We start from the raw sequence: 22,374 nt of genomic DNA on the forward strand, positions 1-22,374 counted from the left end.
GTTACTGAAGCAGTCTTATTTCAGCTAATCAGACCTAATGCTTGTCGATTTTAAGACTCCAACATCATTCTCAAGTGAATCTTCTATTTATTACTGTACAGAGGATGGAGGCTACACCCTGCAACCTATCTCTTCTCTTTCTTCCTTTTCCAGGTTTTGGAAAAGGACAAGGGGAGGAATTTTTTTAAGGGGCTTCAGATGACTTTCCCTGCTGAGTGTGACATCCCCTTTCTGGAAGAGTCTATACGTGTCTAGCTCCTGGAAAGAGGAGCTCTCCTATGCCACATGACAGCAGGTCTGACCACAGTACTTGCCCTGGGCATCAGAAGATCCTGCAGAGGTGGGAGCAAGCCATCCAGGTCACCCGTCCCACCCCTCAATCCGGCCACAACCTTCAAGTCACAGGCCTGGAGCAACGCACCGCTGTGTCTCCTGGGAAGCCAAGAGGTCCCATCTCATCTGCCTTCTATAGCCCAATTCTGAGCCCAGGGCACAGTGGGACCCAACCTTCACACCTCCTAGAGGCCAAAATTCAATGCAATGCCAGAGACCCATCATCATACTTCTTCCAGAAGGTCAACTTTAGCAAGACTAGGGAGGATGATGTCAAGCTCCGCTTGTGCTGGCATTCCCCACCTCTGCCAGTCACTGTCATGACCTCAGACACCCTCCAGGGCCCCCTCAGCACCCTCCACCTGGTGAAGGTGGGGAAGAATGGCCTCTGATCACAGTGCACTACCCTTCAAGGCCACCGTGAGTCCTCCTGCCACCCTCCTGACCGGAGAGCGCAGAGACCTTGCTGACTTATTCTGTGATGTGGCATCTCGCATCACCTCTGAGTGAGCGCCCCCAGCTGGCACACCTCTGAAGGCAGAATGTGACTGAATCCATGGACCTCCATCCCCAGTTAAGAGACGACCCCACCTAGCATGCCCACTCCTAGTTACAGAGACATTCACTGGCTCCCACAAGGAGAAGGATACAGAGGTGGAGAGAGGGTGGCAGGAGTGTTTCCTTGATGCCATGAAGGTGGTACCAAAAGTTGAAGCTGGAGATGCTTGGAAATCGCAGGCTTTCCTTCCCTAAGGCTTCCCCAAGGCCAGCCCTACAAGGAAACAGGCAGTGACATGGCCAGTGAGCCACAGAGCCCATCATGAGTTGGCCAGGCATTTCCCACTTAGCTGGAAAACAAGGAAAGTAAAGTACCTGGGACCATGGATTTTTACAAGAATTATTTTTTCTTTTAATGTTTGAAAATTTAATTTAAAATCTTTGATATATTGAAGTATACATGATTTACTATGCTGTGTTAATTTCTGGTTTACAGCAAAATCACTCAGATATGCACACACACGTATATATACATATCTGCTAATTATTAGAGAAGTGCAAATCAAAACTACAATGAGGTATCACCCCACACTGGTCAAATGTCCACCACTAAAAAGTCTATAAATAACAAACGGTGCTAACCATCGGACAACTGCGCTCATCCTCCCATGCTAGTAAGGTCACGCTTAAAATCCTGCAATGCTAGGCTTCAGCATTATGCAAAGCAAGAACTTCCAGATGTCCAGTCTGGATTTAGAAAAGGAAGAGGAACCAGAGATCAACTTGCTGACATTTGCTGGATCACAGAGAAAGCTAGGAAATTCCCCCCAAAACATCTACCTCTGCTTTAGCAACTACACAAAATTCTTGACTGTGTGGACCATAATAAACTGTGGAAAGCTCTTTTTTTTTTTTTTTTTTTTTTAAGTACCAAGGATCTTTATTCTTAGGTCTGATATTCAATCTGTGGCTGCAGATAATACGTCACTATTTAGAGAATAAAAGGTCCCATTATCTTCATTCAAGTCTTCAGCCACAAAGTTATACCTTATTCTCACACAAGATAAGGGCTGGGAGGGGATTAAGGAGGTACACTGAGGAGAAAAGCAAAAGGGAACAAACACTTTTACAAGCATATCGTCCCAGTTACCGTGAAGGTTACGTTTCAGGTTAACTTACAAAAGTAGTGACAGAACCATGATTTCAGTGAAAATCAACACGTTATACCTTTTAAAAAACCAATTCAGAAATACTAAGTCAGGCAAGCATGCAAAATTCAGAGTATAAAAAAATGCAAGGGCTGGCGGCCCAAACAGGTATTTCCCTCAGAAAGAGGGATCTGAAAACGCTGCACAGAACCAAAGGAATTAGAAGCTGAATTAGCAGACCCATTTCCTCAGTTTATATATGAGGCAAGTGGGCAGACATTAACTGGTAAAGCTTACTCAGCCAGATTAAGAATGTACAGACGTCTAATTCCTGGTGCTATCTGCAACTACATGTATCTAAAATACAACGAGATAAATATCCAGAACACATCAAACCCACTGATTTAAAGAAAACATTTCAAGGGTGGGGGTGAAGTTGTTATTATAGCATAGCAGCACATTACACATATTTAAGAGATTAAATGGAAAGAAATAATCTCTTATTTTAATGCTCAGTTTTGATCAACACAAGTTTCCAGCCAACTTTCTGATGAAGAGCAAAACAAGTATATTCTTCAGTTTTCTTCTACACTTTTTTGGGCCTATCTTTCAAAACTGAGCACTGGGTATTTTTAATGTAAGTAATGGGATGTTATATGTACATTCTAATTACACATTTTAGGAATAAACAAAATGCATGTTTCAGTAATTCATAGTGTATTTATAAAATGAAAAGCTCTCTGTCAAAATACACTTTTCACTGGGAAAAATAAATAAAACAGACAAATGGATCTACACAAAGTAAAAATTAACTTTGGTAGACTTCACTGTGGAGGACAGTCCATAACAAGCTCATCTGCCCTTACTCCCCCAGAGCCGATCATCTTCCGAGTTAAGATTTTAAAAATATGTTTTAATTGATATCATTATGTTGATATTTGTTTCTTATTCCACATCATCTTCAGCCAAGCTCTGAGCACTTACAATTCTCTGATTAATTGTTGGGAGCTTAGTCAGAAGCATCTGGAACACTGGTGGTGGAAGAGTTTGTTGCAACACTTGCAGTAACTGCTGTGGCTGTCCACACACAGCAATTGCATTTGTCAGATGGTCCACACCCTTCTCATATTCACCTTGAGCTAGTAATTCTTCACCAAGTTGTATTTCTTCTAGAAAGAATTTCTGAACGGCTTCAGCATCTTTAAGGTCAGGTAACTTGGAAAGCCCAGCTCTCTCCTTGGCAAGCTTTTGTTTCTTTCTTCGTTCTCGCAGCCTGTTCTTGAAGTTGGGGTCACTCCGTCTCTTGCGGTCGAAATAAATGCAGTAACCTATGAAAAGGGCCCCGCACACGCCGGCGGCGATGGCGCTGTTCCGGCCCACCATCATCTCTCCACCGAAGAGCCGGGTCGGCTGCGGCGGGGCCCGCAAATAAGCCGTTGACCGCGAAGCTTCGGATCCGAGTGCGCGGCTCAGCCCCGCCGCCCGCCGCGAGGGACGCGGAAAGGTGGAAAGCTCTTGAAGAGATGGAGATACCAGACCATCTTACCTGTCTCTTGAGAAATCTGTCTGAGTCAAGAAGTAACAGCTCAAACTCTGTATGGAACAATTGATTGGTTCAAGATTGAGAAAGGAGTGCAATGGGGCTGTCTGCTGTCACCCTGTTTGCTTAATCTATACGCTGAGCACATCATGACAAATGCCGGACCGGATGAGTTAGTTACAAGCTGGAATCAAGACACACAGCAGAAACATCAACAACCTCAGATATGTGGATGATACCACCCTAATAGCAGAAAGTGAGGAGGAACTAAAGAGCCTCTTGATGAGGGTGAAAGAGGAGAGTGAAAGAGCTGGCTAAAGACTAAATAAAAAAACAAAAACAAAAACTAAGATCATGGCATCTGGCCCCATTACTGCAAGGCAGATAGAAGGGGAAAAGGTGGAAGTAGTGACAGATTTCCTCTTCTTGGGCTCTAAAATCACTGTGGATGGTGACTGCAGCCATGAAATCAGAAGATGTTTGTTTCTTGGCAGAAAAGCTATGACAAACCTAGATAGTGTGTTGAAAAGCAGACACATTACTCCATGGACAAAGGTCCGTACAGTCAAGGCTATGCTTTTCCCAGTGGTCACGTACGGTTGTGAGCTGGACTGCAAAGGTAGTGGAGAGCCGAAGAATTGATGCCTTCAAACCACAGTGCTGGAGAAGATTCCTGATAGTCCCTTAGACAGCAAGGAGATCAAACCAGATAATCTTAAGGGAAATCAACCCTGAGTACTCATTGGAAGGACTGATGCTGAAGTTGAAATTCCAGTATTTTGGTCATCTGATACAAATAGCTGATTCATTGGAAAAGTCCCTGATGCTAGGAAACATAGAGGGCAGAAGGAGAAGAGGGTGTCAGAGGATTAGATGGCTAGATGGCATCACTAATGCAATCGTCATGAACTTGGGCAAACTTTGGGAGATGGTGAGGGATGGACAAGCCTGGAATGCTGCAGTTCATGGGGTCTCACAGAATCGGGCATGACTGGGTGACTAAACAACAACAATAATTAGCAATGTTGAGCATCTTTTCATGTGCTCATTAGCCATCTGTATGTCTTCTTTGGGGAAATATCTATTTAGGTCTTCTGCCCATTTTATAATATGATTGGGTTGCTTTTTTTTTTTAATGTATTGAGTTCTACTCTACAAGAATTTATTTAACCAATCAAGGACTCTCCATTTCTTTCAACTTTAAATATAATAACATCCTTAACTTCTGTGCCAAGTCAACTACTTTATTTCCTTTTACAGCCACTGCTTTACGTAAATATACTGATAAACTGTTTTCAAAATGCATATGGAAAAGAACTATGTTAACATACATATGTTACTATAGCCCCTAGGTGTTTTACAAATACTATCTCACCTAACTTTCCAGGCATGTTGCTAACACAGGGGACACTAATTCCATTTACAGAGGAGGGAACCAAATACAACCCAGCTTGAAGTCCCCCCAGATGAATAAATAAAGGCCATGCCTTTTCAATTTCATGTTGCCCTTACACACTGCATCATTCTGTTCTATAAATTCCCTACCATGATTGCTTTCCAAGAATTGAGAGTTTAATGGAGAAAAAAGCAAGCATTAAGGATCTGAGAAATGCAAGAAATGAACAATACTGGGCCCTGTCGATGGTTTGCTTACAATCGAAGGTTGAGAGTCCCTTTCCCAAAGGTCATACTTTCACTTTTCACTGCACATCAAATGTCTTTTTGCAGTTGAGTCTTATAATTTGGAGAATACTTGAAAAAAACTGTAGGATGCTGTCTGAACATAACCTATGTTAAGACAGGTTTTTGAAATGAAGATTAACATGCAACAGCAAACATCTGCTTTTCTCAGAAATATGCTTAAGAAACAATTTACACATTAGATAATTCACACAGGCTGACAACTGATTTATCATCTATGCAAAAAAAAAATTATTCACAGTCTTTTATCCTGGAGTTCTCCACACCGAATGGCATTCATAATGTATCGCAATGAGCACATTTTTATCACATGGCTATGTATCTGGTACCCATCATGTCTCTCTAATTTCTAAACGCTGACTGTTGGTATGTTACTTTTAAAATATTGCTTCACTAGTTCTTTGACTTGTCCATACACTGGGATCTGGATTTTTAAAAATATATATTGACACCTAAGTCCTTGTCCCAACAGATTAAAGATGAATCTGGCCTCTGTACCTCGACACCAAATTAAATCTTAGAGACAGAGTTTTGGGTGAAGTAGAAAACAACAGCTCTATTGCTTTGCCAGGCAAAGGGGGCCATGGCAGTCTAATGCCCTCAAAACCGTGTGTCCCAACCTGGAGAGGGTAGTGAGAAGTTCTATATTAATGGTTTAAAGAGGGTGTGATCAGCTCGTACACATTCTTTTGACTGGTTGTTGGTGAGGTAAGTGGGAGTCAGCATCATCATTCTTAAAGTTCCAACCAGTCTGGGATCCACATGCTTGTGGGCAGCAAACCATCATTAATTATTAACTTCGGTCACCTGGAGGGGGTTTCAGTATCTGCAAAACAGCTTAAAGATATTGCTGTGGGTACTGATGGGGAATCAGGAGCCAGCCCCAAGGCTACACTGTTTGTTTCTCTTGACTGCTTGTCCCTGATCATGCATCCCCTCCCATCTGCTTGAATCTGCCCCTTGGAACTTAGGGAATGTCATGAAGGAAAAATAAAGGTTATTTGCTGTAATCAAAGAAAAGGGGACTCATAAAAGCTTTGTGCCTGGGAGCCCCATGGGGCCCTGCTCAGTATCAAGATTCTGATGGAACTGAGCTGGGATGAGGACTGGATTTGAGGAGGAAATTTTAACATACAGCAGTGTTTAAAAGCTACTACTCTACTAAATGCTAACTTTTGTAAACTTAATGAGATTTAGAATTTCCTTTATAAGGAAAAAGATTGAAGACTAACCCTAAGTCATCCACTGAAGAGGCAACAAAATGTCTAAGGTAGACTCATCATCTAGATCCTATCAAAGCAAATCCTGTGTCGACATGGTAGCACAAAACAAGCTTGCCTATGTGTATATTTTTCTCATAAAACTTTATCCTTTGTTATCTACTGCTGGAATATTTTAATAAAGGTCACATATCACTACCAAAAATTCATTCAACCAGCATGCCAAAAAGAATCATTTGTTTGGGCTTAACCTTTTTCATCTTTGAACTGTCTAGGTTTTGCCATGAAATGTACAGTATCTTTCACACATTTCATTATCATACCTCCTTATTATATTAAAATTTTATTTTCCATCTACATATTGATCTTTCTTGTGTTTAGAAAAAAATTCCCCCATATCTACTGTCAGCTTAAAAAGTAGTCACAACCTAAAAGTTGAGAGTTAAGCTTTATTCAGTGGGAAATTTGAGGACTTCAAGCCCAGGAGACAGCATCTTAAGTAACCCTGAGAGAACTGCTCTGAGGAGGCAGGAGGATGGGGGTGGGGGTGGAGGGCACAGAGAGTCAGATTATATAGAAGTTTGCAACAAAAGGCAAGTGTTTTTGTTAATTAAAGAAAACCAGATATCCCAAGCTAAGGAATTTAGTGCTTTCCTGTGTATGTGAAAATGCAAGGGCCTGGGCTCACCAAAATCACTCCTTTCATATGCATCTCGGCTCTCTAGGGCCAGCATCCTGCATTTTTCATACCCTGAGCTCCCTACTGCTCACCAGCAGCATGAGAGCTGCTGGACCACAGGTTTTGATACGGCAGGAAATATTCCATCTCTCACTATGATGTGACATTTTAGGAAGCTGAGTAAACTGTACTCACGTTTAGTGCTCAGGTTTTGAACTACAGCAGAGACTTCAGTTGCAAAGAAGATGCGAAATTCAGGCAAATGGACAGAGAAACTTGACCTGCAATGCAGGCCTAGTGGACTTTGGTGAATGAGGCTTGTAGTGTGGATAAGAAGGAGTCCCAACACTGAAGCACATACATAGCGAGACCAAGTGAAGCTGCCTTTAGCCACCTTAATAAATTAGGAAGCAGGACAATGAAGAGTCAGATCCCAAAGAGAGAGGGGCGGGATCAAACATGCCCAATGTCCGGGTTCCCAGGTCACCCAAGGAGAGGGGAGTGACACGTTGGCTGAGAAAAACTAGGATGACTTCTCTAGTGGGTGTTCCTCCATGTAGCAAGAGAAAGCTTGGCAAAGAAGCTTCTCCCCCACTGCATGAAAAGTGAAAGAGAAAGTTGCTCAGACGTGTCCAACTCTTTGCGACCCCATGGACTATACAGTCCACGGAATTCTCTAGTCCAGAATACTGGAGTGGGTAGCCTGTCCCTTCTCCAGGGGATCTTCCCAACCCAGGGATCAAGCCCAGGTCTCCCACATTGCAGGCGGATTCTTTACCAGATGAGCCACAAGGGAAGCCCAAGAATACTGGAGTGGGTGGCCTATCCTTTCTCCAGCGGATCTTCCCGACCCAGGAATTGAACTGGGGTCTCCTGCATTGCAGGTGGATTCTTTACCAACTGAGCTATCAGGGAAGAGTCAGATCCAATATATATGGAACTACAAGTGGACAAGCAGATCCAGTCACGGCTTCCACTGCTAACTGCCAAGTAGGCACTACTATTTCAAGTAGGCAAGGCTTCCCATTTGCCACCTTCAATTATGTCACCTGCTCTATTTCTAAAAAAGACATTACTCTGGTATTTCCCTGGCACTGGTTAGCAACTGCACTTCGGGAGCATCTCCTATGTACCCAGGTTGAGGATGCATACCTGGCCCACCTCACCCTGCTGAACCGGAAGCAGGGTGTTAATGAGCATCAGGTGGGGTGTGGGGTGCCAGGACAGCTCCTGAACCACAGGGGCTGCTTTTTCTTTCTCAATCATCACGAGCCACTTCTACAACTGTTGTGATTATATTTTAGAAAAGTGTAACACCGTCCTCTCAGAAGGGAATTCTCCAATTTGCATATTTCCTAGAGACTTCTTATGTGACTCTATTAATTTATTAACACTTTTTAAAGTGACAGAGCTTCCCAGGGTGCTCTCTGTTCAATAAATCATTGAAGTGATTATAAATAAAGCATTACACATTTAGTCTCTCGGTACCCAGCCCAGAAAAGTAAATGCTACTCATTTTCCAAAGAGACACTATGAAAATTAACGGATGCTGAAAATTCACTTCTTTCCTCCAATTAGGAAAGACTGAAGCAAGATACAGATAAACAATTTTCAGATGCGAAGCAGAACAAAAAAGAAATGACAAAGATGATACAAAACGATCTTAGGACCACTAAAGCCAATCAGTTTATTTGGTATAAAAGAAATGGAACTAAAGCAAAAAAAAAAAAGAATCCCTCTTCTTCAAAATCTCTCTCCTCCTAGGTTTGGCATTTTTTCCTTAATAACGCTCACTTTTTTTGTTTGTTTACTTGTTTGTTCATTTGTTCAGTCCCTTGTGCTTGATTCCGTGTGACCCTGTGCACTGTAGCAGGCCAGGCTTCCCTGTCCTTCACTATCTCCTGAAGTTTGCTCAGATTCATGTCCATTGAGTGGCGATGCTATCTAACCATCTCATCCTCTGCCTCCCCCTTCTCCTTTTGCCTTCAATCTGTCCCAGAAACATTTATCTTCAATTGCCCAAAGTCTTCGTGTTATACTAACTAATATACTGAGAGTGTGATCCCCAGTGATAATTCAGGTCTGTTGTTGTTGTTTAGTTGCTCAGTTGTGCCAGACTCTTTGTGACCCCAGGGACTGTAGCCTGCCAGGATTCTCTGTCCATGGGGTTTCCCAGGCAGGAATATTGGAATGGGTTGCCATTTCCTTCTCCAGGGTATCATCCCAACCCATATCGGGGTTGGGTATCCTACACTGGCAGGTGGATTCTTCACCACTGAGTCACCAGGGAAGCCAATTTTATGTTTACCCATATTTTAATTTTATTATTGCCCAAGAATTTACTTTTCTCTAAGCATTAGAATATCATAGGGGCCAGCAGTCAGATTATGGAAACGCCATAGGTAGGAACTCTTTACTTTCTTAATAGTTGGTTAAACAATGAAGCCACATCATAGGAACAACTTAGATGTCTTCCAGAACTAAAATCAGCTATCGACTTGTGATATGTACGGACAGAATGACCCCATCCTGATGTTGGATTTCTGGGTTATATTTACTACAGAAGGAAAGTTACTGAAAATTTTTGTAAATGAAAGTCTTCAGTACTACTAAAAAAATTTCTTCAATTAAACAATGGTATCTTTATATGCTGTTCCAGTTAAATAGAGCTAAGCAAAATTATTATGCATATGTATACCTAGATCGAAAAGTCTGTTCATAATCAAGACCTACAAGATGTTTCCAACTCTATTACAACTCAGAAGAAGATAAGAAAGTGAAAATAAAGCATGGACAAAACAAATGCAACAATGTTAACAATCATAATTCATGATTTACTAAACACTGGGCTTCAGCCACTTTTCTAGGAAATCAGATATACACCAACATAGCTACACTGTGAAATAGGTTCTCCAGTTGTGACTATTCCAATAGCATCTGCAATGGATCTAATTATGTAGTGCATTTATAAAGTTTATTGTCTATTTCACACCAGGCTGAATTGGGAATATCTTAAAAATTTTAATTAATAGAAAGGATTATTGAAATGTCATTTGAAATTTTGGGGTGTTTATATTAGAAATCATTGGATTTTACACAAATTCCCACCACTTAATAGTGGACTCTCACTGCACGTGTGTACCTGTGCATACGTGTGTTAGCATGCCTGAACAATATGGACTCTAGTTCTGAACTGAGTTAGAAAGGATTATTTATATTTAGATTATACAGCTACCTGTGGAGTTTCAATAAGAAAGACAAAAGTGAATCCTAAAAGACAGTTGCATTTTGCTGGAAGAGTATTTCTACTCCCTATTGAGAACAAGTCCCATTTCTAAGGTGGTTACATGGAAGTATGTATAAAATATTACATGGGAATATGTATTGACAAAGCTCTAGCAATCAATGCCTGATATCCCAACAAACTGACTGCTATTCATCTGTCGAGCTTCCCAGGAGACACAGCGGTAAAGAGTCCACCTGTCAACACAGAAGATGTGGATTAGATCCCTGGGATGGGAAGATCCCCTGGAGAAGGAAATGGCAAGTCACTCCAATATTCTTGCCTGGAGAATCCCATGGACTGGAGGACTGGTAGGACGTGGAGACTGGTAGGCTACAGTCCATGGGGTCTCAAAGAGTCAGACAAGACTGAGCAACGGAACCCACACCCACATTCTTCTGTAGAACGCTGCTCACTTCTGGATTACTGCATTGGAGAAGATAAGCTGAAAATCTAACTATATTTCTCTTATCCAAACCCAATTTAAAGGTATTTTCAGGAGATTTTAAGCTGAAGTCATTACCTGATGGCCATATGTCATTTTTAACTCTGGTTAGTGTTCTTCTGTTTGATTATCCACATTTTTGATGAATTTAAATGTTAAATAACTTAGCATGGTATTCAAGACTTTCACGGTCCGGCTGTTAATATTAATTCCTCAACATTAAAACAGACTAATGGCTTTATGATCAAGATGGTGGTGAGGAACCCTAGAAGTCTGCTCAAATCCACAAGAGTATTGCCTTAAACTCCAGTGAAAACCAAGGCCTGGAAACAGTATATTTAAGAATACCATGGATACCTGCTGAAATAGATAAAGACTATAATGTAAGCAGTTTACAATATCAAAAGAACAGTAAATACAGACCCCCTCCCATAAATAAGCGTCTTACTCTCTCAGAATTAACTAATTATGTAAAAAATGCAGCAGCTGGGCCCCCGCACCTAAACTTTCTGATTCAGTAGTGCTGCAGTTAGGGTCTCAGACAAGCGTGCGCACGGCCAGGGCTCAGAAGCACAAGGTCATAACGTGATGATAAAAACTGCCTAAAAGCAGGAGATCCCAGCAGCTGATGAGCTTACCACCAGAGCAGGGCAAACTGCAGTTATTTCCTCTCGAAACTCGACTCTTCTCTACTCTCCTGCTTTTGTGTGCTCCTAGAATGCCCTCTGTTTCCAACTGGCCAATCCTACTTCTCCTGGAAGTTTTCTTTGAAGTCCTTCTCCTCCCAGCTGGTCACGTGAGCCAGAGGGTCCCAGACTCTCCCCACGACTATGTTTATAGCTGTCATATTCAGTTTCCTCCCTAGATCGCCAGTACTTTGGGGAAAGGAATTCTCTTTTGCTCATCTTAGGTACTGTACCCCAGTCCCCAACAGATGTTGTGTTAGCTGAAATTCTGAATTAATGAAATAAATGTCATGAAAATCATTATTGCACCGGGCAGTACATGCACGTGAAACCAAGTGACCCTGGCTAATGACCACGGCGGCTGTGAATCAGTTCCTTGACCTGGGCTTACGCTCAGGACAGAGACGCTCTTTCAACAACTTCCATAAAATCAGCCAAAGTGAGAGGTGCATGAATGGGACAGCCCAGAAAAGGAAACTTTTGGAAGATTTAATACAGAAATTATTAGAAACTAGCATTGGGGAGAACAGCAGAGAGAGCTGAATTGCAAAGGGGCTGGGAGCACTTTTCTGCACATACTTGATCAATGACATTTGTAACTGACTAAGGTTAACTATCACTTATCATTATTAAGGTATATCCTATTGACCTTGAAGTAGTAATTTTTTATTTCCATTCCTGTCATCCAATTGCTTAGCTCTGCCATGTTACTAGTTTTGAACAGATAGGTCCAAATTCCAAATAAAACTGTGCTTGAATCATCAAAAATACTTAGGGCATTTATATTTCAGGGTTTGTGAAGTGAAAAAATATGAAAAAAAATATCTGATGGCTTACATGATTTTAGCAACAAAGTCATGTATTTAATCTAACATTCTAACTCCTTTCAAACATTCAAAACGCTCTTTCCAGAACGATCACATATATAAAAGCGATTAACTTACTCTTCATTTTTTAGAGGCCATTTTTAAACATCTATGTTTTAAATGTGTTTTCCTTTCAAATATGGAGTATATTTCTGACAGCCACCTGTCATCACAGAAAATTTTAGGAAAACCTGAAACCTTTTTCCCTGGGAAATATGAAGTTTGAAACTTTCTCCAACAGTGATCATTTAACCTGTGATCATCAAATAAAACTTTTTTTTACCCTCACTACCCATTACAAAGTATCAGCAAGTTTCTGTGATATTAAAAATAAAACAACAACACATGTTCCATTAACCTTTAAACAGAATAAACATAAGACAATGAACATTCACAGAGGTACATTATTTCATGTTAGAGTATCAATTCTTCCCTCAGTTTATCATGAGTACTACACATTGCATACAGCCATGTGATACATAGAACAAAAGCCCCTTTGTCATCCCATTATTAATTTTTTTTTCTTTCATTGGGCCATAAAAACTACACATTTAAGCAATCGAATATAGTCTCCACAAGCCTAATATGTAGTCTGTGGTGTGGGCATATCCCAATTTGAAGACCATGTCACACACGCCCCGCTTGGCAATGGTGATTCTAGTTGGTCTATACTGGGCTAGTAACTCTCAGTAAGACCTGTGTTGTGGTTCTCTTTATTGTACATGCATAATATGCAATACTTTCTCCTTAGTAACAAACTGAATCGCATTAGATTCATAAATGGCTACTCTCCATGTCCTGTTCTATAGCTTGCTTTGTAGAAATAGTATAACTTGGCATAGCAAGGCATACAGATCCATCCCACATTTTCTTAATTATAGTATATAGTGTTCCATTGCATGGCTGTCATCCCTATTATTTCCCTAATAATGGCCCTAATGTTGCTTGTCAAATTTTGGCATTTGGATCACCCAAAGGACCTGCTGAACCATTAACTGCTAATTGGGTATACCGAGGGTGGGGCTGGAAACGTGGCATTTTTTATATTATCCCAAGTGGTGCTGATGCTGCCAGAATGCGGATACACTTTTAGAATCACTGATACAGGAAAGAGACACCGCAGAATTGCTGGAGGACGATGATACAGCTGACAAACTTAACATAATCTCACCAAAGTTTCTCCCCAAGCAGTTGCTCTGCAGTTTGAGTCCCAGACTTCCCACACTTGTGCTGATCATTATACTGCACGTGAAGTCTCTTCAGTCACGTCTGACTGACTCTTTGTGACCCCATGGTCTGTAGTGCGCCAGGCTCCTCTGTCCATGGGATTCTTCAAGCAAGAATACTAGAGTGGATTGCCATGCCCTCCTCCAGGGGAATCTTCCCAACCCAGGGACTGAACCGAAGACTCTTAACCTCTCCTGCACTGGAAGGTAGGGTCTTTACCACTAGCGCCACCTGGAAAGCTACCCAACATCAATTACCATCAACTGGGTGGCTGAAAACTGCATTTCCTTCTAGTCTGCACTTTCAGAGTGCAAGCAAGTTTAAGCATCTCTTCTCGTGTGTATGGTCCACCTCTGTTTCATTTTTATTACGTTACCTTGGAAAATTCATTCATGGGAGTTCTTTACATATTCACACTATGATATGAATGATATATATCACAGTATTCATTTTTTGAATGAATATTCAAAGAGTTCCTTGGCTTTTTTGCATTCAGAACTGTTATTATTATTTTTGGAAGTTAAGATTCATAGCAAAAGTGAGGTTTAAAGTACAGAGACTTCCAATACCTTCCCACCCCTACACATGCAGAATTTTCCCCAATTATAACATCCTCCACCAAAGCAGTACACTTGTTACAATGAATAAATATACATATCATAATCACCCAATGTACACAGTTTATCTTATGGTTTAGTCCCAGTGTTACACATTCTTCAGGTTGGGACAAATATACTTATCTGTTATTATGGCATCATACAAAGTATTCACTGCCCTTAGAACCCTCTGTGTTCCACCTATTCATCCCTCCCTCCCCCAACCCCTAGCAATCACTGATCTTTCTATGGTCTTCATAGTTCTGCCATTTCCAGAATGTCATACAGTTCAAACCATACAGTAAAGCTTGTTCAGATTGGTTTCTTTCACTTCATGTCCTGTTATGGCCTGATCAGTTCAGTCCAGTTCAGTTGCCAACTCGTGTCCGACTCTTTGCGACCCCATGCAACTCTTTGCAGCACACCAGGCTTCCCTGTCCTTCACCATCTTCTGGAGTTTGCTCCAACTCAAGTCCATTGAATCAGGGATGCCATCCAACCATCTCATCCTCTGTCATCCCCATCTCCTTCTGCCATCAATCTTTCCCAGCATCAGTCTTTTCCAGTGAGTCGTCTCTTTGCATCAGGTAGCCAAAGTATTTTATTTCATTTTTCCACAGAGAGGGCCAGTGATGCCACATGCAGACAAGAACTCTGGGCTTCCCTGGTGATTCAGACTGTAAAGAATTTCCCTGCAATGCAGGAGACCCAGCTTCGATCCCCGGGTGGGGAAGATCCCCTGGAGAAGGGCATGGCAACCCACTCCAGTATTCCTCCCTGGAAATTCCCATGGATGGAGGAGCTTTTGTATATTACAAAGAATTCCCTTTTTATTATTTATTTATGGCTGCATCAGGTCTGCACACAGACTTCGCTCTAGTTGTGGCACTCAGACTGAGTAGTTGCTGGGCACAAGCTTAGTTGTTCTGCCGCAAGAGGGATCTTCCCGGACCAGGGATCAAACCCATGTTCCTTGCCTTGGAAGGCAGATTCTTTATTTCTTATTTTTGACATGTACCATTTTTAAGGTCTTTATTGAATTTGTTACAACATTGCTTCTGTTTTATGTTTTGGTTTTTTGGCTGGGAGGTATGTGGGATCCTAGCTCCTCAACCAGGGGTCAAACCCACACATATCACATGAAGGCAGAGTTTTAACCACTGGACCACCAGGGAAGTCCCGCAAGAATTCTTCTATATGCAAGGATTCTATAGTAAGCCTTACCATTCATGAAGTTGATACCTATCTCCTTTTCCTCTGGTTTTGTTATTGACATCTAGGAATTTAAATATTTTTCTCCCCAAAATTTTGCATATTTTTGAAGAGTTTACCTATGTACCTTATGCTTTTATTGTTTTTCTAGAAGGGACTTCATACCGCTTTACATTTTCTAGTTATTTATGGCGGGCACATAGGAAAGCTATTGATTTTTTTGTGTATTGAGATTGGATCTGGATAGCTTAATGGACTCACTTTATTAGTGATAATAGCTTGTTAGTTATTCCCTTGTGTTTTCTGGGTTATATGAATGTGAAGTCTACAAATAATCGCATGTCTCTTGTTTCCCCATCCTTTAATCCCCTATATTTAGGGTGGGGTATTAGGATTACCAATATCTATTAGGGGTATTAGGACTTGCCTAAAATCTCAAGTATAATGCTGAATATTACACATGATAGAAGGCATAATATATATTCCAGGTTTTTATGGAAGTACTTCTAATACTGTACTCCTAAATATGATATTTCTGTTAATACCTTAAGAAATTAAAGACATTCCCTTCTATATTATTCTGCTAAAATAATCATTTTAAATTATGACATTGTATTATACTTAATCTAATGTATGTTAGGCATCAGTGGATATAGCCACAGGCTTTTCTTCTGATTAATATTAATATAGTAGGCTTCACTGTTTACTTTTCTAATATTGAGCCATCCTTGCATGTCTGAAATGAAACTCACTTTGCTATGATCCTTTCATATTCATGTGATTGAATTTCATTTAAGGTTTTTGTGCCAATGCTTAAAAGTGAGCAATAATTTCACTTACTGGTCAGGTTTGGGGTATCGGGGTCTTATATTGCTTATACAACATTAAATTTCTCTAAAATAACCTCCCCTTGGTTCATCAACTCAAATTACACTGTGTCACTGGCTTGAGAGCCTTTCCATTCCCCTCACCCCCTGATTATGTTTCACCCATTTTGTGCCCACCATATGCTTATCACTGCTCATTCAAACACTTTAACAAGCTCTGTTGGTTGAATGGCAGTGTCATATACAGTTACACAAGGAGCACAAACTTTTGAGTCAGATCTGACATGGCCCATCATTATTGTGTGAAATAAGAACTACTTCTCCTCTGTAAAATGAATATACCTACTCTGCACACTGCTAAAATCAGTGAATGATTTAATCCTCATAGAGTATCTGCTATACACAGGATTTTCTATAAATAGTGATTGTGATGATTTTCCTTGATGAACAGAGACATAAGCATTTGTTTCTTTGGATATATCAGCCTTTGCATGCCGAGCAAGGCATAATGTTTACATAGGAAATGCACACACATCACTCATAAAAGCTGTATTTGAGATAAATTTTGCCCCCCAAGATGACATTTTGAGGACCACCCCACCTGCAGTGCTTGTGATTGTTACCTTGTTCGGAAACAAAATCTTTGCAGATATAATGAGTTATGATGAGATCACACTGGAATAAGGTGGGCTCTTAATCCAATATGACAGGTATCCTTGTAAAGAGAAGGAAGATGAAGTGGAGTCAGTGACAAGAGGGAGAACCCCAGGTGATGACACGGGCAGAGACTGGAGTGATGCATCGACAAGCAGAGGAGCACCTGGGGTGATCAGAAGCTGGACAAGGCAGGAAGGATCTTCCTCCAGAGGCTATGGAGGGAGCATGGCTCTGCCTACACCTTCATTTTACTTTTGCAGCCTCCAGAATGCTAAGATAATAAATTTCTGTTGTTCAAGCTACTGTTTGGAGTTACTTTGTTGTGGCCACCCTTGGGGAATCTCGTGGACCCAAACCAGGGGATGAGTGCAGATTCAGGCTGTCACTGGATGATGACAAGAGGATGACGGTACAGCATCAACAAAAGGAAAGTGTTGGTATTAAGTCAAACGCTACTTGAGCCAGGATGGAACCAGGAGCATGTTCTGAACTGGGCACCAAGCAGAGCTCAAGGGACATGCTTGGAAAGAGGCAGAAAATAGGGTCATTTATGCCCTACTGGGGAAGCATGGCAAAGAGGCACTAACGTGCCATCACTTGCTCATTAATTCACTGGGCAATGGGTGCAATTTTAATCGCAAGAATATACTTGATAATGCACACAGTGAACGTTGCCATAGCAGCGCAGCTTTCTTGGGGGTACAGTAACACTCCCCAGTATAATTTCGCCAAGAAACGGAAAAGCATCTTGGGCATTGAGACTTTCTTGCCGGGTAACTCACATAATGTCCTATTCATTCATTTCTGCTAAAACGTGAGCTCCATATCTTTCTTGCATCATGCCAGTCTCAACCTTGAGAATGTCATCTTTCTCATCACTCCCTCTTTTATGACTGACCTCTAAAGCTACGTGGATCATGACTCTACCTGGTCAGACAGTCTAGGCAAGCAAAATGCAGTCATCCTGGTTTCATTCTGGTCAAAGAGGATCAAAGATGTGGATACCATGCCAAGAAAGTGGGTGACTGCATCTAACATTCTACAAATAGAATTAATTGAGTTGCTCTCCAAGTCATATGATGGAACTGTTCTAAGCCTGGGAATGAAACCAGGATTTCTCACCATCAATTCTTTTTTTTTTTTCAGACCATGCAGTCTAAAAGTTTTTATTCTCCAATGATCATCAATTTAAATGAGAGACCTCCTGCCAAACTCAATGCTCTAATTACATAGTTAGGAAGGACAGATAATAATTACTGCAATGTTCTACCCTCAAAATTGTTGAGCAATGCTGACTGATATAGATATCAGGATTTGACTTTCTTTAGAACACATATGCACATGTTTTTCAATTGTCTGTATATATATTTTTAAAAAATCCAGCATCGATCATTACCATTAATGTATGACTATCAAATTAATTCTGATGCTTGTGTTTTGCTTCACATTTGCAAATAATTCAGAAATATTGGCTAACTCAAAGAATATATGAATATTTACTTATCATGTGGTCTGCTCCTATAAGAGAGAGAAAAAAGTCCCAAGACACTTCTTCCCAGTCTCTTTTTTGTGAGCATGAAAGCTTTCAGAAATTTAAATATGATTACAGCAGGGGTCTGAGAGGAAGCATAGCAAGGCCAATGAATTGAGTGTTCAAGATATTATTCATGCTTGACATGGCTTTTTATAAGACTCTCACTTCTTGTTGCCTGGAATTTTGCTTATTCTTTCTTTTAATTATCAAATTCCATGGTTACTTCCACCAATAAAACAGCAATGTCCTCTTGAAAGAAAAATATTCTAGCTGTGCACAATGCTTCTATTCTGCTTCCATTTCCTCATTCCCTAAGGAAAGCTTCCTTGCCAGATCCCATTTACAGCTCAGAAACTCTTGCCAACAAAGACTTGAAACGATAAACTAACTCAGGGACAAAATACATAAGCTACATTTATTTAGGAAAAAAAAAAAGCAGTCCAAATTTGGAAAAAACTCTTTAATACATATCATGATTAACCCTTGATGCACATTGAGAAAAATTATAAATGTTTTGGTTAGAAATTATCTTATGCATTGAATGTAATTTTCCCACACAAACATTATTAATACAATTTTCCAGAGATAGAGAATGGAATCTTTTGTTATTTGTTGTTTTATTGGTATATGGAACCCCCAATTCTCACTCTAAACATGCACTCTTTTTTATTAATGTAGATCATTTTTAAAGTCTTTTTTGAATTTTTTATAATATTGTTTCTGTTTTATGGTTTGGTTTTTTTGGCCACAGGGCATGTGGGATCTTAGGTCCCTGACCAGGGTACAAAACTGCATCCCCTGCAGTGGACAGCAAAGTCCTAACTGCTACAGTTTCAGCGACAGTCTTTTCGATGAATATTCAGGATGGATTTCCTTTATGATTGACTGGTTTGATCTCCTTGCAGTCCAACGGATTCTCAAGAGTCTTCTCCAGCATCCACAATTTGAAAGCATTAATTATTCAGTGCGTCCCCTTCTTTACGGTCCAAGTCTCATATCTGTACATGACTCTAATACGGCGAAATTATTTTAAATTCAGCTGCTAAGAAACATGGTAAAAGGTGTGAGGCTCATGGGTTTGTGGTTTTCTCTACCTCTCTGGCTGACCACGGGGGCGCTGACCGGGGGGGCTGACCACCGGGGACTGACCAGGGGGCTGTCCCACTGCTACAGGTTTACACACCCGGCCATTCCACCGGGGGTCCAACATGAGATTCTCCTTATCTTTATTCACTATCAAGCTTGAATATTAATTCTCTTGTCCAAAGCATTTTTCTTCTGGAAAAATGATGAACAAGAAAGCCAACTGAAGTCCTCAAAATGACTAAAGCACTATCATTTCTCACTGTATTTCAATATCTCCACTGAGTTTACAGTATTTCAATCAGTTTGCTGAAAATGTAGTAACTGAGCTTAGAAAAAACAGTTTGGCAACCTGAAATGTAACAGCTACTGACACAAAGGCGCTGTGTAATTAGGTGCCAAATTGTGTACACAGGCGTTCCATGCTGGACAAGACCAGAGGAGCCTAAGATCAATGAGAGGACTGGAGTCTTGCTGTGCAACTGTGCCTCTCTCTTTGGTTTGCGCTCTCATCTGCACACTCATCTCCAGTTGGGATATATTTTAAGTATTTAGAATTAATTTACAATATGAAAGCACATATTGTGCTTAAACATCTCTGTCCTCAAGGAATGCTGATTTTTGAAAAGAAGTGAAAGAAGGTAACTTGCAAAGCAGTAAGGAGAGTAAGAATTATAAACACCAGTCAGTTACAAAATTAGATCTTGTACCATCTTTTCTCCAGTGTATGAGTGATTGACAGGAAACAAGGCAAATGCTTAGGACCCAAGCAGATGGGTTTTCCCCATTTGTGTGGCTCCTCATCTTCCTGGATAAGGAATATTTACCTGCATGCCCCTTTGCATTTGTAATGGTTTTAACTTCTGTATTCATTATCAGTAGGCTCAACACAGGAAAATTCATGCTGTAAGTCCAATATGAAGCATATTTATTATTATTCATTTTCCAAATACTACTATATTTCTTTTTGCCAGCTTCATATTTTCTCATGCATTTTTGACTTCTCTCTTTCACAGTGTTATTACTGTTTGAAAAATCAATGAAGCAAAATATGCTTCAGGAATAATAAATGTCCATATATTTAGTTATTAACTCATTCCGTTTGGAAACAAATACAGAGTGAGCCTACCAGGATAGACAACTCACGGAGGGCTGTGAATTCAGTGGTGCCCAGGTAAACCTTAACACCGATCATTGTGGAGACTTAGGAAGAGGTAATGGATGTCAAATTCTCCTTTGTTTAGCAAGTCAAAGAAGGTCTCCAGAGGAAGTAACATTTACACAGAAAACTGAAGGAAGAGGAGTCACGAAGCTAACAGGTGAGGATACAAACCACAGAGAAGAAAGTCTGAAAGCAAGATTTACTACGCTTCAAGGCAATGCAATTTTATCTTCTTAGTAAGGAGAACCCAGTGAGATGTACATCCTTAGAGAACTGACAAGACTGAGTCTGATTTAGGGTTCATTACTCTAAAGATTAGTGGGTCTCTCGAACACAAGGGTAAAACTGGAGAACAGAGACCATCTGGGAGGTGGCTTCCAGATCAAGGCTTGAAGTGGAAAGACAGGGGCAGAAGCAAAGCAAAAGGGGTGGAAAAGAACCAAACTGATCTGAGATGGATTCAGAAAGTGGGAGGCGCGACAACTGTGGCTGGTGGTCCATGATAGCTGAAGACAAAGGAGGCCAGGATGCCTCAGGAAGGAGAATGCAATTTCTTTAAAAGCAAAATGTGATTCCTTTACAGAATGGAACCATGCAACATGGAAGGGCTAACATTTCTACCTCCCCTATTAGATTATTACTGCTGGTGGAAAATTCTAGAACAGACTCCATGGCTTCCAACACCACAAAGTTATGACATGGCAACTCTCTAGGGCAGAAGGCCAGCACAGGTCTCAGCAGGCTGAAACATGGTGCCAACCAGCTGTGTTATTTTCTGGAAGCTCTGGGGAGAATCTGGTTCCCCACCTTCTCCAGCTCCTAGAGGCTGCCTTCATTGCTTGGTTCCTGGCAACTGTCTTTACCTTTGAAGCCAGCCAGGGCAGGTGGAGCCCTCCTCTGACATTTCTTCAGTCACCTCTCTCTCTGACCAGAGCCAGGAGAAGATCTCATCTTCAGGCCCACCAGATAGTCCAGGTTCATCAACCTCTCTCAAGATTATCTACTTCCTCTCATGATCATAATTGGTTGTTCAGCAATGTTAATTCACAACAACCCTAGTCCCCTTGGCCATGAAACATCACACATTCAGAATTTCCGAGGATTGGGATGTGGACATCATGAGGCGTCAGTCTTCAATCAATCCACACATATACCATGTATCTGCCTGCACACCTAGCTTCTGATCCAATTCAATTACTTCCTTAGAAATTATTTTTATGCTATTTTGTTCTGAAGGGAGCACATCTCGGGTCATACTGCTCCCCTCCAGAGGGCTTTCATCTGCAGTGATATTTCAGCAAGTTGTTGTCGTTCAGTCACTAATTATCCAACTCTTTCCAACCCCATGGACTGCAGCACAATAGACCTCACTGTCCTTCACTATCTCTGAAGTTTGCTGAAATTCATGTCCATTGAGTCAGTGATGTGATCAAACCATCTCATCCTCTGCCATCCTCTTCTCCTTTGGCCTTCAATCTTTCTCAGTGTTTCTTCTATTGAGTCAGCTGTTTGCATCAGGTGGCCAAAGGACTGGAGCTTCAGCTTCAGCATCAGTCCTTCCAATGAATTTTTAGGGTTGATTTCCTTTAGGATAAACTGGTTTGAGTTCCTTGTTGTCCAAAGCCTCTCAAGAGTGTTCTCCAGCACCACAGTTCAAAAGCATCAATTATTTGGTCC

At 41.0% G+C, this 22,374-nt stretch overlaps 2 protein-coding genes across 3 annotated transcripts in view; both read right to left on the reverse strand.

Annotated features, from left to right (window-relative positions):
- The window catches only part of CTNND2 (catenin delta 2), a 1,083,336-nt gene that overhangs the window by 949,731 nt on the left and 111,231 nt on the right, over positions 1–22,374 (reverse strand). The gene's annotated exons all lie outside the window — the stretch shown is intronic.
- LOC122454429 (mitochondrial import receptor subunit TOM20 homolog) lies at positions 1,860–3,484 on the reverse strand. The gene has a single exon (XM_043488913.1). It carries the CDS (start codon positions 3,363–3,365, stop codon positions 2,925–2,927), a length of 441 nt encoding a protein of 146 aa, XP_043344848.1. The 5' UTR covers positions 3,366–3,484; the 3' UTR covers positions 1,860–2,924.

The sequence above is a fragment of the Cervus canadensis genome, chromosome 16 (assembly GCF_019320065.1).
Source record: "Cervus canadensis isolate Bull #8, Minnesota chromosome 16, ASM1932006v1, whole genome shotgun sequence".
Taxonomy (NCBI): domain Eukaryota; kingdom Metazoa; phylum Chordata; class Mammalia; order Artiodactyla; family Cervidae; genus Cervus; species Cervus canadensis.